Source organism: Oncorhynchus gorbuscha, linkage group LG07, assembly GCF_021184085.1.
Source record: "Oncorhynchus gorbuscha isolate QuinsamMale2020 ecotype Even-year linkage group LG07, OgorEven_v1.0, whole genome shotgun sequence".
Lineage (NCBI taxonomy): Eukaryota > Metazoa > Chordata > Actinopteri > Salmoniformes > Salmonidae > Oncorhynchus > Oncorhynchus gorbuscha.
Window position 1 is genome coordinate 13,554,192 of NC_060179.1, and position 16,919 is coordinate 13,571,110.

Below are 16,919 nucleotides of genomic sequence, written 5' to 3' on the forward strand. Positions count from 1 at the left end.
GGTGCAGTGTGGAGTCTACCTGGGTGAATGGGTCTTGGTCTCGGTGCAGTGTGGAGTCTATCTGGGTGAATGGGTCTTGGTCTCGGTGCAGTGTGGAGTCTACCTGGGGGAGTCAGTAGTCTACCTGGGTGAATGGGTCTTGGTCTCGGTGCAGTGTGGAGTCTACCTGGATGACTGGGCCTTGGTCTTGGTGCAGTGTGGAGTCTACCTGGGGGAGTCAGTAGTCTAGCTGGGTGAATGGGCCTTGGTCTCGGTGCAGTATGCAGTCTACCTGGGGGAGTCAGTAGTCTAGCTGGGTGAATGGGCTTTGGTCTCGGTGCAGTGTGGAGTCTACCTGGGTGAATGGGTCTTGGTCTCGGTGCAGTGTGGAGTCTACCTGGGTGAATGGGTCTTGGTCTCGGTGCAGTGTGGAGTCTATCTGGGTGAATGGGCCTTGGTCTCGGTGCAGTGTGGAGTCTATCTGGGTGAATGGGTCTTGGTCTCGGTCTCGGTGTGGAGTCTATCTGGGTGAATGGGTCTTGGTCTCGGTGCAGTGTGGAGTCTACCTGGGTGAATGGGTCTTGGTCTCGGTCTCAGTGTGGAGTCTATCTGGGTGAATGGGTCTTGGTCTCGGTGCTGTGTGGAGTCTACCTGGGTGAATGGGCCTTGGTCTCGGTGCAGTGTGGAGTCTATCTGGGGGAGTCAGTAGTCTATTGTTGAAGCTTTGTTTTCTAGTCAGTTTCAACTGGTGTTTGTCTGACATTTTATACAAAGCCTTTTGGAGATGCTGATGTCTGTGGTGTCTGCTGACCTCTAACCCCTGACCTGTGTGTGGCCCTCAGGCAAAGGCTTTAACCGTGTGAGGCCCAGTAACCGCCTGGCTGCAGTACCCTGTCAGTGTAAACCTGGTTTACAGTGTTCTCCCATCAACTGTGAGTTCTGTGAGAAGATTCCTACCTGTGGACCAGGATATGGACTGGAGACTGACACTGGTGAGAGAGACACACACACACACACAACACCACACACTGGACTGTTGTCAGCAGTCCAGTTGTTTACTCTTTCTCCTCTGTTGTTTGTGTTTTAAACTCAGAGTCGGGCAGGAGAACTTGTGTTGCGTGCCAGAGAGGACATTTCTCTCCCAACACCTCTATGGAACCATGCAGTCTGTGGACCAAGTGAGTTAACACACACACCACACACTGTTCACCATGTCCCGTCATAAAAATATTTTTCCCTCGGTGCTCGTATTTTTTAGAACAGTGTGCCCGAGTAAGACGGGAACGGGGTTCTGCAGGCGCCCAAAGCTCCACCGCATCAGTGTTTTGACCAATGCCGCACCACTTCCCCTGGAACACACAGCTGCTTCTACCACTGCCTGGCTCTGTGGTGAACCAATAGAAAGAACAGAGAGAGCAGAGAGAGAGAGAGAGAGAGAGCAGAGAGAGAGAGAGCAGAGAGAGAGAGAGCAGAGAGAGAGAGAGCAGAGAGAGAGCGAGCAGAGAGAGAGCGAGCAGAGAGAGAGCGAGCAGAGAGAGAGCGAGCAGAGAGAGAGCGAGCAGAGAGAGAGAGAGAGAGAGAGAGAGAGAGAGAGAGAGAGAGAGAGAGAGAGAGAGAGAGAGAGAGAGAGAGAGAGAGAGAGAGAGAGAGAGAGAGAGAGAGAGAGAGAGAGAGAGAGAGAGAGAGAGAGAGAGAGAGAGAGAGAGAGAGAGAGAGAGAGAGAGAGAGAGAGATCTTAAACGTTCAAGCAGACAATCTAAGAAAATGTAAAACACTGACAAATGGTTTGATGAAGAATGCAAAAACCTAAGAAAGAAATTGAGAAACCTGTCCAACCAAAAACATGGAGACACAGAAAACCTGAGTCTACGCCTTCACTGTGGTGAGTCACTAAAACAATACAGAAATACACTACGAAAGAAGAAGGAACAGCACGTCAGAAATCAGCTCTATGTAATTGAAGAATCCATAGACTCTAACCACTTCTGGGAAAATAGGAAAACACTAAACAAACAACAACACGAAGAATTATCTATCCAAAATGGAGATGTATGGGTCAACCACTTATTTTTGGCTCTATCACAAAGAACAAACAGCAAAAACATATACTGTACATGATCAATTACAAATCTTAGAATCAGCTACTAAAGACAACCAGAACCTCCAATAGCAGGATTCTCCAATTGCATTGAATGAACTACAGGACAAAATATAACCCATCCAACCCAAAAAGGCCTGTGGTGCTGAGGGAAAAACACATGACGTCATAAAATCTATCTAACCGGCCGATACCCGCTAATTATCAAAATCCAGAAAAGAGGGTTCAATTCTACAACCACTTAAAAGTAAGCGATTCCAAAACCTTCCATAACGAAGCTATCACCTACAGGGAGATTAAACTAAAGAAGAGTCCCGTAAGCAAGCTGGTCCTGGGGCTCTGACCACAGACACAAACAAGGGCAGAGAAAATCAGGACAGGAACACAATTAGACAATTAGACGCAACCAAATCATGAGAAAACAAAAAGAGAATTACTTAACACATTGGAAAGAATTTAACAAAAAACAGAGCAAACTAGAATGCTATTTGGCCCTAAACAGAGAGTACGCAGTTGCAGAATACTTGACCACTGTGACTGACCCAAAATGAAGGAAAGATTTGACTATGTACAGACTCAGTGAGCATAGCCTTGCTATTGAGAAAGGCCGCCGTAGGCAGACCTGGCTCTCAAGAGAAAACAGGCTATGTGCTCACTGCCCACAAAGTGAGGTGTAAACTGAGCTGCACTTCCTAACCTCCTGCCAAATATATGACCATATTAGAGACACATATTTCCCTCAGATTACACAGATCCACAAAGGATTCAAAAACAAATCCAATTTTGATAACCTCCCTCCCGTATATATATATATATATTGGGGGAAATACCACAGTGTGCCATCACAGCAGCAAGATTTCAAATCAAACCAAAATGTATTTGTCACGCCGAATACAACAGGTGTTTACTTTACCTTGAAATGTTTACTTACCAACAATGGCGTTTTAAGAAAAATATGAATTTGTACTAAATAAACAAAAGTAAACGATTAAAGAGCAACAGATCAATATAACAGTAACTATATTAGTGAATTGCGAAAGTATTCACCCCCCTTTGCTTTTCTTATTTTGTTGTCTTACAACCTGGAATTAAAATACATTTTGTATCATTTGATTTACACAACATGCTTACCTCTTGGAAGATACAAAATATTTGTTATTGTGAAACAAGCAAGAAATAATACCAAAAAAACTAAGTCAATACTTTGTAGAGACACATTTTGCAGCAATTACACGTCTCTTGGGATATGTCTCGATAAGCTTGGCACATCTAGCCACAGGGATTTGACACATTCTTCAAGGCAAACTACTCCTTCAAGTAGCATGGGTTCATTAGAACTTCTTAGGGGCTAGGCCCCATTTTTCTCCACTTCCTGTCTGAATGACGTACCCAAAGTAGATTGCCTGTTGCTCAGGCCCTGAAGCCAGGATGTTTATATAATGGGTACCATTGGAAAGGAAACACTTTGAAGTTTGTAGAAATGTTAAAATAATGTAGGATAATATAAGACAATATATATGGTAGGAGAAAATCCAGAGAAAAACCAACCAGAATGTTTTTATTTTTATTTTCTCCTACCATATAGGAGAACATACAATGGAAATGACAATGGAAAGTACAGGGGCATACTGTAGATGGGAAAGTACAGGGGCATACTGTAGATGGGAAAGTATAGGGGCATACTGTAGATGGGAAAGTATAGGGGCATACTGTAGATGGGATAGTATAGGGGCATACTGTAGATGGGAAAGTATAGGGGCATACTGTAGATGGGAAAGTATAGGGGCATACTGTAGATGGGAAAGTATAGGGGCATACTGTAGATGGGAAAGTATAGGGGCATACTGTAGATGGGAAAGTATAGGGGCATACTGTAGATGGGAAAGTATAGGGGCATACTGTAGATGGGAAAGTATAGGGGCATACTGTAGATGGGAAAGTATAGGGGCATACTGTAGATGGGAAAGTATAGGGGCATACTGTAGATGGGAAAGTATAGGGGCATACTGTAGATGGGAAAGTATAGGGGCATACTGTAGATGGGAAAGTATAGGGGCATACTGTAGATGGGAAAGTATAGGGGCATACTGTAGATGGGAAAGTATATGGGCATACTGTAGATGGGAAAGTATAGGGGCATACTGTAGATGGGAAAGTATAGGGGCATACTGTAGATGGGAAAGTATAGGGGCATACTGTAGATGGGAAAGTATAGGGGCATACTGTAGATGGGAAAGTATAGGGGCATACTGTAGATGGGAAAGAATAGGGGCATACTGTAGATGGGAAAGTATAGGGGCATACTGTAGATGGGAAAGTATAGGGGCATACTGTAGATGGGAAAGTATAGGGGCATACTGTAGATGGGAAAGTATAGGGGCATACTGTAGATGGGAAAGTATAGGGGCATACTGTAGATGGGAAAGTATAGGGGCATACTGTAGATGGGAAAGTATAGGGGCATACTGTAGATGGGAAAGTACAGGGGCATACTGTAGATGGGAAAGTACAGGGGCATACTGTAGATGGGAAAGTATAGGGGCATACTGTAGATGGGAAAGTATAGGGGCATACTGTAGATGGGAAAGTATAGGGGCATACTGTAGATGGGAAAGTATAGGGGCATACTGTAGATGGGAAAGTATAGGGGCATACTGTAGATGGGAAAGTATAGGGGCATACTGTAGATGGGAAAGTATAGGGGCATACTGTAGATGGGAAAGTATAGGGGCATACTGTAGATGGGAAAGTATAGGGGCATACTGTAGATGGGAAAGTATAGGGGCATACTGTAGATGGGAAAGTATAGGGGCATACTGTAGATGGGAAAGTATAGGGGCATACTGTAGATGGGAAAGTATAGGGGCATACTGTAGATGGGAAAGTATAGGGGCATACTGTAGATGGGAAAGTATAGGGGCATACTGTAGATGGGAAAGTATAGGGGCATACTGTAGATGGGAAAGTATAGGGGCATACTGTAGATGGGAAAGTATAGGGGCATACTGTAGATGGGAAAGTATAGGGGCATACTGTAGATGGGAAAGTATAGGGGCATACTGTAGATGGGAAAGTATAGGGGCATACTGTAGATGGGAAAGTACAGGGGCATACTGTAGATGGGAAAGTACAGGGGCATACTGTAGATGGGAAAGTATAGGGGCATACTGTAGATGGGAAAGTATAGGGGCATACTGTAGATGGGAAAGTATAGGGGCATACTGTAGATGGGAAAGTATAGGGGCATACTGTAGATGGGAAAGTATAGGGGCATACTGTAGATGGGAAAGTATAGGGGCATACTGTAGATGGGAAAGTATAGGGGCATACTGTAGATGGGAAAGTACAGGGGCATACTGTAGATGGGAAAGTATAGGGGCATATTGCCTCTTGGGCAATGTTTAGCCAGACAGTCATAAACACAGGCAGACAGACACAGGCAGATGGCTCTGTGGAGTTAGGTGTGTTTGGTATTAGAGGCTAAACTGAAGCATTGAACTGTGCATGTTGTGTGTTAACGATATGTTCAGAGTTTAAGTTGAAACATTTAATTTCTACATTTGTCAGTTCCAGCTCCTAATTGCCACTCTGCTAACTGTAGATAGGCCCCGCCTACTAAGCGAAGACTTACGGGAAGGGCCAGAGAGAGGGGGGCAAAAGACAGAACAGAGTGAAGCCCTTCCAGTGACTAACTATCGTTTGTAAAGGTCTCATCAATGAAAGAGACAAGCTCCAAAGCCAACTCCTCCTTTGCAGCGTTTCCTTCCAGTTCTCTGCTGCCAATGACTGGAACGAATTGCTGCCAATCATACCCTCTAAAAACTGACTGTCCTACCGATGCTTGACTTCGGCGATGTCATTTACAAAATAGCCTCCAACACTACTCAGCAAATTGGATGCAGTCTATCACAGTGCCATCATCGCCAAACCCACTGGCTCCAGGCCATCCTTACGTTTTTGCTAGGTAAAGCCCTGCCGTATCTCAGCTCACTGGTCACCACAGCAGCACCCACCCGTAGCACGCGCTCCAGCAGGCATATTTCACTGGTCATCTATAACACTGTACATTGCCATAATATTACATTTGAAATGTGTCTACTCCTTTGAAACTTGTTAACTGTTGATTTCTTATTGATTATTTCACTTTTCTTCATGATCTATTTCACTTGCTTTTGCAATGTAAACATATGTTTCCCATGCCAATAAAGCCCTTAAATTGAATTGAATTGAGAGAGAGCAGAGAAAAAGAGAGATAAAGAGAGATGGAATGCCTGGATTGCTAAAAACAGAAATAATGACAATGTATCCTCTCCTCCCCTGTGTCCTCTCCTCCCAGTTGTAACAGTCTGGGGAAGAGTGACAAGCAGACTGGGAGCGACCAGACTGATGCTGTATGTGGACCCCATCTCTCTGGTGCCTCTACCTCCTGGGTCCTACTGTGGGTTCTGTCAGTCATCACTGTCCTTTGTCTCCTCATCCTCCTGCTCTTCTGCTACAAGGAAAAACTTCGACTACTCTCAGGTACCTGAGGCAGAGATCACATTTGTTATGTATGACCATGATGTTGAGGGAATTTTGCTTTTATAAAAATATGTCTTGGCATAAAATTACTACTAACTAATGAGTGAAATGACTGACTAATGTCATCCTCTTATGTCTTCCAGTGAATTTACGATCATGTGTCCAGAATCTGAAAAGGACCAGGATACAGCAGGTAAGGTAGACTCTCTTTAGTGGTCAATATGACACGCATTAACAGTTTACAAATAGTCTAATCTGTCTGTCTCTCTTTCCAGGAGACTCTGGCCCCTTTCTACCACAGTGGCGTCGTGGGAGGGGGACTAGAGGATCAGAGCGGCACTCTGCGTGAGACAACCTGTCTTATTGGCCTGGCTCACAGCCCCTCAGAAACCCCACACACCTGTCCTACAGCTACACCTGGTGACCGGGTCAAACTGCCACCCACCAAAGAGATGGAGGAGGAGAGGAAGGAGGAGGAGAGGAGGGAGGAGGAGGATGAGGGGGTGGGGAGTGAGGGGTCAGGGGAGGCAGAGGAGGTTTCTGAGGATGGTGTGTGTGAGGAGGTGGTACCAGACAGTGTGTGTGAGGTTGTACCAGAGGATGTGTGTGTGTCTCCACTGTGGGCTGGCTCCTGTGTGTGTGTGTTGTCTGTCAGGGAACCATTAGAGGTAGGGGATAATGAAGACTGTAGCCAGGCTGTCAACCCTGGAACCCTCGGGACCTGCTCCTGTGGAGGAGAGGGGGAGAGCAAGGGGGGAGAGAAGGATGAAAGGAAAGATGGAGGGAGGGAGAGGGCCAAGGTGGTAGAGGGTCTGCAAGTGAAGAGCTCTGAGAGGAGCAGCCATACCTCCTCCCCCTTCTCCCTCTCTCCCACCTCCTCCTCTCTCTCCCCCGCTGACCATTCATGTGACCTCTACCCGCCGCTGACCCATGTCAGATCAGAGGTCAAAGGTCAGCTTATTGACAGCTCACAGGGGAAAGGGGAGGAGCTATACAGACTGAACTGCGGCATAAGCTCCACCCTCACCACAAAAGCCACACCCCCTTTGACCTCCGCAATATCTCCTTACCCCTCGGTGACCTCTGTAACTGTGGGTGACCGGCAGTCCGAGCTGACCTCTGAAGCCTCCAGCAGTGAGCAAAACCAGGGACTTTCTTGGAGGGACATTGGGGTAAACAAGCTCTCGTCTGGGGGCTCGGAGCTGGATTGTGCCCCTGAGAGCCTCCAGAGTCAACTCACGGAACCAGCACTCACCTCAGGTAGATACAGCGCAGAGTTCTAGCAGTTCCACACTCATAAGAAAAAGGCTAAATATACGTGTCATTATACATTCCAACCATTGTTAAAGAGGAAAGATACATATATCCATTGGTGTTTCTCCTGGCTTATTAGACCTGGGTTATTGTATAGGACTGTGAAAAGGTGATTCTGAAATCTCAATGTTGTTCCTCCAAAATGTATGTATTGGTTTCCACCTAATGACCTCCTGTTGTCTTAAGGACCACACACAGTAGGAATGTGCGTGATGAGCCAGTGATTACACGCTGTAACATTCAGTGTGTGTGTGTGCGTGCGTGCGTGCGTGCGTGCGTGCGCGCGCGCGTGCGTGCGTGTGTGTGTGGTTGTGTGTGTGTGCATGGGTGGGTGTTTAACTCTCAGAGTGTGAGCTTACACACAACACTCCTGTTTACCCAGAGTTCCACAGGGTTATTCAAAGTGACCACAGGTGTAATTGAAACAAGATGTGCTCTGAATACACAGCCCTTGGGTAATACCCAGACTCACACACTTTCAAACTCTCATCAATCACTGTGTACTTGAATTATGCCCCAAGGCAGTAGTAAGCAAATAAACACAGTTTCCCATAATGCAGTAATAACATGTAATCAACTGGACTCCCCGCTTAGAGGTTAAACATGGGATCACACCTCAGAGAGACAGGGAGAGACAGGGAGACAGGGAGACAGGGAGAGACAGGGAGAGACAGGGAGAGACAGGGAGAGACAGGGAGAGACAGGGAGAGACAGGGACTGCATCTCAACAGTCTATTGAGATTTCCTCTCCGTGTCTCTCCTCTCCTTCACAAAGAGCTGCAGGATGGGTGAGAATAGTACAGAGAGCGAAGCAAGGACACCTCTTCCACATGATCACATGATCACATGAGGAAGGAAGAAGGAAAGGACATGAAGAGAGGAAGCCACTTTAGACTGAAATGTTTCACAATCGTGTGGTCAGATAGTTTTTTCTATTCTTACTCTGCCATGTGTACGGTTTATGTTATCTGCCTCCCGAGGGTAGTTCAACTCTATACAGAGATAGCAGGTATTCCTGGCCAGACTGGTGTTACAGTTCCAGTCAATTATTTCAGATGTGATTCCAGACACTGACACATATGTTATGATAAATGTGTGCGTGTGTGTCTGTGTGTATAAAAATGTGTGAAGAGTGACTCAGTGTGGGGTCTGGGGTCTCGTTGCACCTCTAAACAGTTTTTTTAAAGGAACTAGAGAGAGAGAGAGAGAGAGAGAGAGAGAGAGAGAGAGAGAGAGAGAGAGAGAGAGAGAGAGAGAGAGAGAGAGAGAGAGAGAGAGAGAGAGAGAGAGAGAGAGAGAGAGAGAGAGAGAGAGAGAGAGAGAGAGAGAGAGAGAGAGAGAGAGAGAGAGAGAGAGAGAGAGAGAGAGAGAGAGAGAGAGAGAGAGAGAGAGAGAGAGAGGAGGCGTGTTGAAATGAGCAGCAGACGACATCAGACATGGATGTCTGTAAGTTTCCGGTCGTGTTTATAAATGCCATCAGTGGTGTGATCTATGAATATGGAAATAAGGGAACAGATGGAAGTTCCTCTTCATTTGAATGTTCCGATGGCTCAGTGTGGTGTCTGGCTGCAATGCTTGATGCTACAGTAGCTGGAAGTTACAGTGGCAAGAAAACATATGTGAACCCATTGGAAATACCTGGATAAATTGGTCATAAAATGAAATCTGATCTTCACCTAGGTCACAACAATAGACACAGTCTGCTTTATTGAAAACACTGTGTAAACATTCACAGTGCAGGGAGGGAAAAGTATGTGATCCCTTGGATTTAACAACTGGTTGACCCTCCATTGGCAGCAATAACCTCAACCAAACGTTTTCTGTAGTTGAGGATCAGACCTGCATAACGGTCAGGAGGAATTTTGGACCATTCATCTTTACAAAATAGCACTATTCTTGGGATGTCTAGTGTAAACTGCTCTCTTGAGGTCATGCCACAGCATCTCAATTGGGTTGAGGTCAGGACTCTGACTGGGCCACTCCAGAAGGTCAGGACTCTGACTGGGCCACTCCAGAAGGTCAGGACTCTGACTGGGCCACTCCAGAAGGTCAGGACTCTGACTGGGCCTATTTTCTTCTGTTGAAGCCATTCTGTTGTTGATTTACTTCTGTGTTTTGGGTCGTTGTCCTGTTGCATCACCCAACTTCTGTTGAGCTTCAATTGGCGGACAGACAGCCTAACATTCTCCTGAAAAGAAAATGTAGGGGTGGCAGGTAGCTTAGTGGTTAGACCTTTGGGCCAGTAACTGAAGGGTTGCTGGATTGAATCCCCGAGCTGACAAGGTAAAAATCTGTTGTTCTGAACAAGGCAGTTAACCCACTGTTCCCCGATAGGCCATCATTGTAAATAAGAATTTGTTCTTAACTGACTTTCCTGGTTAAATTAAAAGAATGTCTTGATAAACTTGGGAATTCATTTTTCCGTCGATGATAGCAAGCTGTCCAGGCCCTGAGGCAACAAATACTTTACAGTTGGGATGAGTTTTTTTTACATTTACATTTAAGTCATTTAGCAGACGCTCTTATCCAGAGCGACTTACAAATTGGTGCATTCACCTTATGACATCCAGTGGAACAGTCACTTTACAATAGTGCATCTAAATCTTAAAGGGGCGGGGGGGGGGGGGATTACTTATCCTATCCTAGGTATTCCTTAAAGAGGTGGGGTTTCAGGTGGTGATTGACTCCGCTGTCCTGGCGTCGTGAGGGAGTTTGTTCCACCATTGGGGGGCCAGAGCAGCGAACAGTTTTGACTGGGCTGAGCAGGAGCTGTACTTCCTCAGTGGTAGGGGGGCGAGCAGGCCAGAGGTGGATGAACGCAGTGCCCTTGTTTGAGTGTAGGGCCTGATCAGAGCCTGGAGGTACTGAGGTGCCGTTCCCCTCACAGCTCCGTAGGCAAGCACCATGGTCTTGTAGCGGATGCGAGCTTCAACTGGAAGCCAGTGGAGAGAACGGAGGAGCGGGGTGACGTGAGAGAACTTGGGAAGGTTGAACACCAGACGGGCTGCGGCGTTCTGGATGAGTTGAAGGGGTTTAATGGCACAGGCAGGGAGCCCAGCCAACAGCGAGTTGCAGTAATCCAGATGGGAGATGACAAGTGCCTGGATTAGGACCTGCGCCGCTTCCTGTGTGAGGCAGGGTCGTACTCTGCGGATGTTGTAGAGCATGAACCTACAGGAACGGGCCACCGCCTTGATGTTGGTTGAGAACGACAGGGTGTTGTCCAGGATCACGCCAAGGTTCTTAGCGCTTTGGGAGGAGGACACAATGGAGTTGTCAACCGTGATGGCGAGATCATGGAACGGGCAGTCCTTCCCCGGGAGGAAGAGCAGCTGCGTCTTGCCGAGGTTCAGCTTGAGGTGGTGATCAGTCATCCACACTGATATGTCTGCCAGACATGCAGAGATGAGATTCGCCACCTGGTCATCAGAAGGGGGAAAGGAGAAGATTAATTGTGTGTCGTCTGCATAGCAATGATAGGAGAGACCATGTGAGGTTATGACAGAGCCAAGTGCCTTGGTGTATAGCGAGAATAGGAGAGGGCCTAGAACAGAGCCCTGGGGGACACCAGTGGTGAGAGCGCGTGGTGAGGAGACAGATTCTCGCCACGCCACCTGGTAGGAGCGACCTGTCAGGTAGGACGCAATCCAAGCGTGGGCCGCGCCGGAGATGCCCAACTCGGAGAGGGTGGAGAGGAGGATCTGATGGTTCACAGTATCGAAGGCAGCCGATAGATCTAGAAGGATGAGAGCAGAGGACGGAGAGAGTTAGCTTTAGCAGTGCGGAGCGCATCCGTGATACAGAGGAGAGCAGTCTCAGTTGAATGACTAGTCTTGAAACCTGACTGATTTGGATCAAGAAGGTCATTCAGAGAAAGATAGCGGGAGAGCTGGCCAAGGACGGCACGTTCAAGAGTTTTGGAGAGAAAAGAAAGAAGGGATACTGGTCTGTAATTGTTGACATCGGAGGGATCGAGTGTAGGTTTTTTCAGAAGGGGTGCAACTCTCGCTCTCTTGAAGACGGAAGGGACGTAGCCAGCAGTCAGGGATGAGTTGATGAGCGAGGTGAGGTAAGGGAGAAGGTCTCCGGAAATGGTCTGGAGAAGAGAGGAGGGGATAGGGTCAAGCGGGCAGGTTGTTGGGCGGCCGGCCGTCACAAGACGCGAGATTTCATCTGGAGAGAGAGGGGAAAAAGAGGTCAGAGCACAGGGTAGGGCAGTGTGAGCAGAACCAGCGGTGTCGTTTGACTTAGCAAACAAGGATCGGATGTCGTCGACCTTCTTTTCAAAATGGTTGACGAAGTCATCTGCAGAGAGGGAGGAGGGGGAGGGGGAGGAGGATTCAGGAGGGAGGAGAAGGTGGCAAAGAGCTTCCTAGGGTTAGAGGCAGATGCTTGGAATTTAGAGTGGTAGAAAGTGGCTTTAGCAGCAGAGACAGAGGAGGAAAATGTAGAGAGGAGGGAGTGAAAGGATGCCAGGTCCGCAGGGAGGCGAGTTTTCCTCCATTTCCGCTCGGCTGCCCGGAGCCCTGTTCTGTGAGCTCGCAATGAGTCATCGAGCCACGGAGCGGGAGGGAGGACCGAGCCGGCCTGGAGGATAGGGGACATAGAGAGTCAAAGGATGCAGAGAGGGAGGAGAGGAGGGTTGAGGAGGCAGATTCAGGAGATAGGTTGGAGAAGGTTTGAGCAGAGGGAAGAGATGATAGGATGGAAGAGGAGAGAGTAGGGGGAGAGGGAGCGAAGGTTGGGACGGCGCGATACCATCCGAGTAGGGGCAGTGTGGGAGGTGTTGGATGAGAGCGAGAGGGAAAAGGATACAAGGTAGTGGTCGGAGACTTGGAGGGAGTTGCAATGAGGTTAGTGGAAGAACAGCATCTAGTAAAGATGAGGTCGAGCGTATTGCCTGCCTTGTGAGTAGGGGGGAAGGTGAGAGGGTGAGGTCAAAAGAGGAGAGGAGTGGAAAGAAGGAGGCAGAGAGGAATGAGTCAAAGGTAGACGTGGGGAGGTTAAAGTCGCCCAGAACTGTGAGAGGTGAGCCGTCCTCAGGAAAGGAGCTTATCAAGGCATCAAGCTCATTGATGAACTCTCCGAGGGAACCTGGAGGGCGATAAATGATGAGGATGTTAAGCTTGAAAGGGCTGGTAACTGTGACAGCATGGAATTCAAAGGAGGCGATAGACAGATGGGTAAGGGGAGAAAGAGAGAATGACCACTTGGGAGAGATGAGGATCCCGGCGCCACCACCCCGCTGACCAGAAGCTCTCGGGGTGTGCGAGAACACGTGGGCGGACGAAGAGAGAGCAGTAGGAGTAGCAGTGTTGTCTGTGGTGATCCATGTTTCCGTCAGTGCCAAGAAGTCGAGGGACTGGAGGGAGGCATAGGCTGAGATGAACTCTGCCTTGTTGGCCGCAGATCGGCAGTTCCAGAGGCTACCGGAGACCTGGAACTCCACGTGGGTCGTGCGCGCTGGGACCACCAGATTAGGGTGGCCGCGGCCACGCGGTGTGGAGCGTTTGTATGGTCTGTGCAGAGAGGAGAGAACAGGGATAGACAGACACATAGTTGACAGGCTACAGAAGAGGCTACGCTAATGCAAAGGAGATTGGAATGACAAGTGGACTACACGTCTCGAATGTTCAGAAAGTTAAGCTTACGTAGCAAGAATCTTATTGACTAAAATGATTAAAATGATACAGTACTGCTGAAGTAGGCTAGCTGGCAGTGGGTGCGTTGTTGACACTACACTAATCAAGTCGTTCCGTTGAGTGTAATAGTTTCGACAGTGCTGCTATTCGGGGGCTAGCTGGCTAGCTAGCAGTGTTGTTTACGTTACGTTGCGTTAAAAGAACGACAATAGCTGGCTAGCTAACCTAGAAAATCGCTCTAGACTACACAATTATCTTTGATACAAAGACGGCTATGTAGTTAGCTATGTAGCTAGCTACGATCAAACAAATCAAACCGTTGTACTGTAATGAAATGAAATGAAAATGTGATACTACCTGTGAATGCGACCGGGTTGTGAGTCTATTCGGTAGACGTCGGCTAGCTGTTGGCTAGCTGTCGGCTAGCTGTTGGCTAGCTGTTGGCTAGCTGTTGGCTAGCTAGCAGAGTCTCCTACGTTAAGGACGACAAATAGCTGGCTAGCTAACCTCGGTAAATTAAGATAATCACTCTAAGACTACACACTCTAAACTCTAAACTACACAATTATCTTGGATACGAAGACAGCAAAGACAGCTATGTAGCTAGCTAACACTACACTAATCAAGTCGTTCAGTTGAGTGTAATAGTTTCTACAGTGCAGCTAATCGGTGGACGTTAGCTAGCTGGCTAGTGAAGACTACGTTAGGACGGCGAAATACGATAATTACGCAATTATCTTTGATACAAAGACGGCTATGTAGCTAGCTAAGAATAAATTGCTAAGATTAGACAAAACAAACCGTTGTGCTATAATGAAATGTAATGAAAAAGTTATACTACCTGCGGAGCGAAATGCGGATGCGACCGCTCGCTCCAACCCGGAAGTTGGAGCGCTCTCTCGACACAGTGTTGTGTTTTCCTTCCAAACAACTCAACGGTAGTTTCATCTGTCTACAGAATATTTTGCCAGCAGAGCTGTAGAACATCCAGGTGCACTTTTACAAACTTCAGATGTTTTTTTTGGACTGTAGTGGGTTCGTCCGTGGCGTCCTCCCATGAACACCATTCTTATTTTGTGTTTTATGTATCGTAAACTTGTCAACAGCGATGTTAGCATGTTCCAGAGTTTTCTGTAAGTCTAGCTGACACTCTAGGATTCTTCTTAACCTCATTGAGTATTCTGCGCTGTGCTCTTGCAGTTATCTTTGCAGGACGACCACTCGTAGGGAGAGTAGCAACAGTGCTGAACTTTCTCCATTTATAGACAATTTGTCTTTCTGTGGACTTTGGCTTTTAGAGATACTTTGTAACCCTTTCCAGCTTTATGCAAGTCAACAATTCTTAACTTTAGGTCTTCTGAGATATCTTTTGTAAAAGAGAGAAGATTCACATCAGGCCATGCTTCTTGTGAATAGCAAACTTACATTTTGTGAGTGTTTTTTATGGGGCAAGGCAGCTCCAACCAACATCTCCAATCTCGTCTCATTGATAGCTTTAGGAGAAGTCATTTGCCTAGGGGTTCACATACTTTTCCAACCTACACAGTGAATGTTTAAATGATGTATTCTATAAAGACAAGAAAAATACAACAATTTGTGTGTAATTAGTTTAAGCACACAATGTCTATTGTTGTGAAGCACAAGCATTTCGCTACACTCGCATTAACATCTGCTAACCATGTGTATGTGACAAATAAAATTTGATTTGATTTGACTAAGATGAAGATCAGATCAAATTTCACTGCAAATGTATGCATACATCCAGGGGGGTTCACTTACTTTTCTTTGCCACTGTATAACGTCAGATTTAATGACAGTATCTGTTTCTGTAGTGAACAGGACATGTCGTCTGTGATAATGTTCTGACAAACTGTACTTCTCTGTCTAAGTGGTGGTTTGAATACATTTGGACATTTTCACATGGAATGAAAACTGCTTGTCACACTGAAACGCTGATGTTTAAGGATATGGTTAGGATGTCCTTGACCAGGACTATGGTCAAAGGTACCGCAGCCAACCACGGTCTTTCTGAGGTCACTGTGCACCATCATCATCACCACGCCCACTGGCTATTAGTCATCTGGGGTTGCCCCTAACATGCTGGCTAAACTGACCCCTTACCTCTCTCTGTCTCTCTCTCTCTCTCTCTCTCTCTCTCTCTCTCTCTCTCGCTGTCTCTCTCTGTCTCTCTCTCTCTCGCTGTCTCTCTCTCGTTCTCTATCGCTTTCGTTCTCTCTCTTTCTCTCGTTCTCTCTCTTTCTGTCGTTCTCTCTCTCTCTCTCTCTCTCTCTCTCTCTCTCTCTCTCTCTCTTTCTCTCTCTCTCGTTCTCTCTCTCGCTCTCTCTCTCTCGCTGTCTCTCTCGTTCTCTCTCTCGCTGTCTCTCTCGTTCTCTCTCTCGCTGTCTCTCTCGTTCTCTCTCTCTCTCTCTCTCTCTCTCTTGTTCTCTCTCTTGTTCTCTCTCTCTCTCTCTCTCTCAGGTCAGGTGACTGGGAACAACAACACCACCTTCATCTCTAGTGGTCAGGTGATGAACTTCAATGCTGACGTCATCGTCGTCTACGTCAGCCAGACGTCTCTAGGCAACGAGGGGGAGGGGCCAGACGATGCGTTCGGAAGCCCCGTCCAGGAACAGGCCAATGAGAGAGCTCCGATGTTCCAGAGTTCCATCTCCTCCAAAAGTGTCAGCCATTCGTCAATGGCGTCCTCAATAAACTCCATTACCCATAACCCCCTATGGCAGGAGGACAACCTGCCGGTTCAGGAAGTGACTGATCAGTGGCCGAGAGAGAATTGAAACGTGAAAATGGTGGATAGTGTACCATTAAACCACGAGAGGAGCGAAGCCTGTCCAAAACCTACTGCTACGACCTACTCGTCCACGGTCTTCCTGGGTAGGTGTTAAGTATTGGAACTGGGCCATAGACTTGGAACCTGGAGGACTGTGATCCTCATCTGCCCTTGTGGTTGTTTCTCAATAGTCTCATGTAGAGCTTTGGCAGTCATGAAATCTTGTCAGCTGGTGATTGTCAAGCAAATAACTGCCTGTCTCACGGTAATTGACTGTTAATTAACATAAACACATTCAGCATCTCCTGGCTTCCACTTCCTACAAGACACTGATGCAGACCTTTAAAAATGGAATAAATCCATGTAATATAGCCTAAACCATCACAGTAAATCCATGTAATATAGCCTAAACCATCACAGTAAATCCATGTAATATAGCCTAAACCATCACAGTAAATCCATGTAATATAGCCTAAACCATCACAGTAAATCCATGTAATATAGCCTAAACCATCACAGTAAATCCATGTAATATAGCCTAAACCATCACAGTAAATCCATGTAATATAGCCTAAAC

The 16,919-nt window shown here is 46.9% G+C and overlaps 1 protein-coding gene across 1 annotated transcript in view; it reads left to right on the plus strand.

The window, feature by feature from the left end:
- The window catches only part of LOC124039495, a 30,154-nt gene extending 13,464 nt beyond the window's left edge, over positions 1 to 16,690 (plus strand). Inside the window, exons 4-9 of the mRNA XM_046355521.1 lie at positions 822 to 971; positions 1,073 to 1,157; positions 6,414 to 6,598; positions 6,742 to 6,791; positions 6,874 to 7,858; positions 16,033 to 16,690. Coding sequence (XP_046211477.1) covers positions 822 to 971; positions 1,073 to 1,157; positions 6,414 to 6,598; positions 6,742 to 6,791; positions 6,874 to 7,858; positions 16,033 to 16,349 — 1,772 coding nt within the window. The 3' untranslated portion in view covers positions 16,350 to 16,690. The remainder of the gene's footprint in view (positions 1 to 821; positions 972 to 1,072; positions 1,158 to 6,413; positions 6,599 to 6,741; positions 6,792 to 6,873; positions 7,859 to 16,032) is intronic.
- Positions 16,691 to 16,919: the final 229 nt, after the last annotated feature.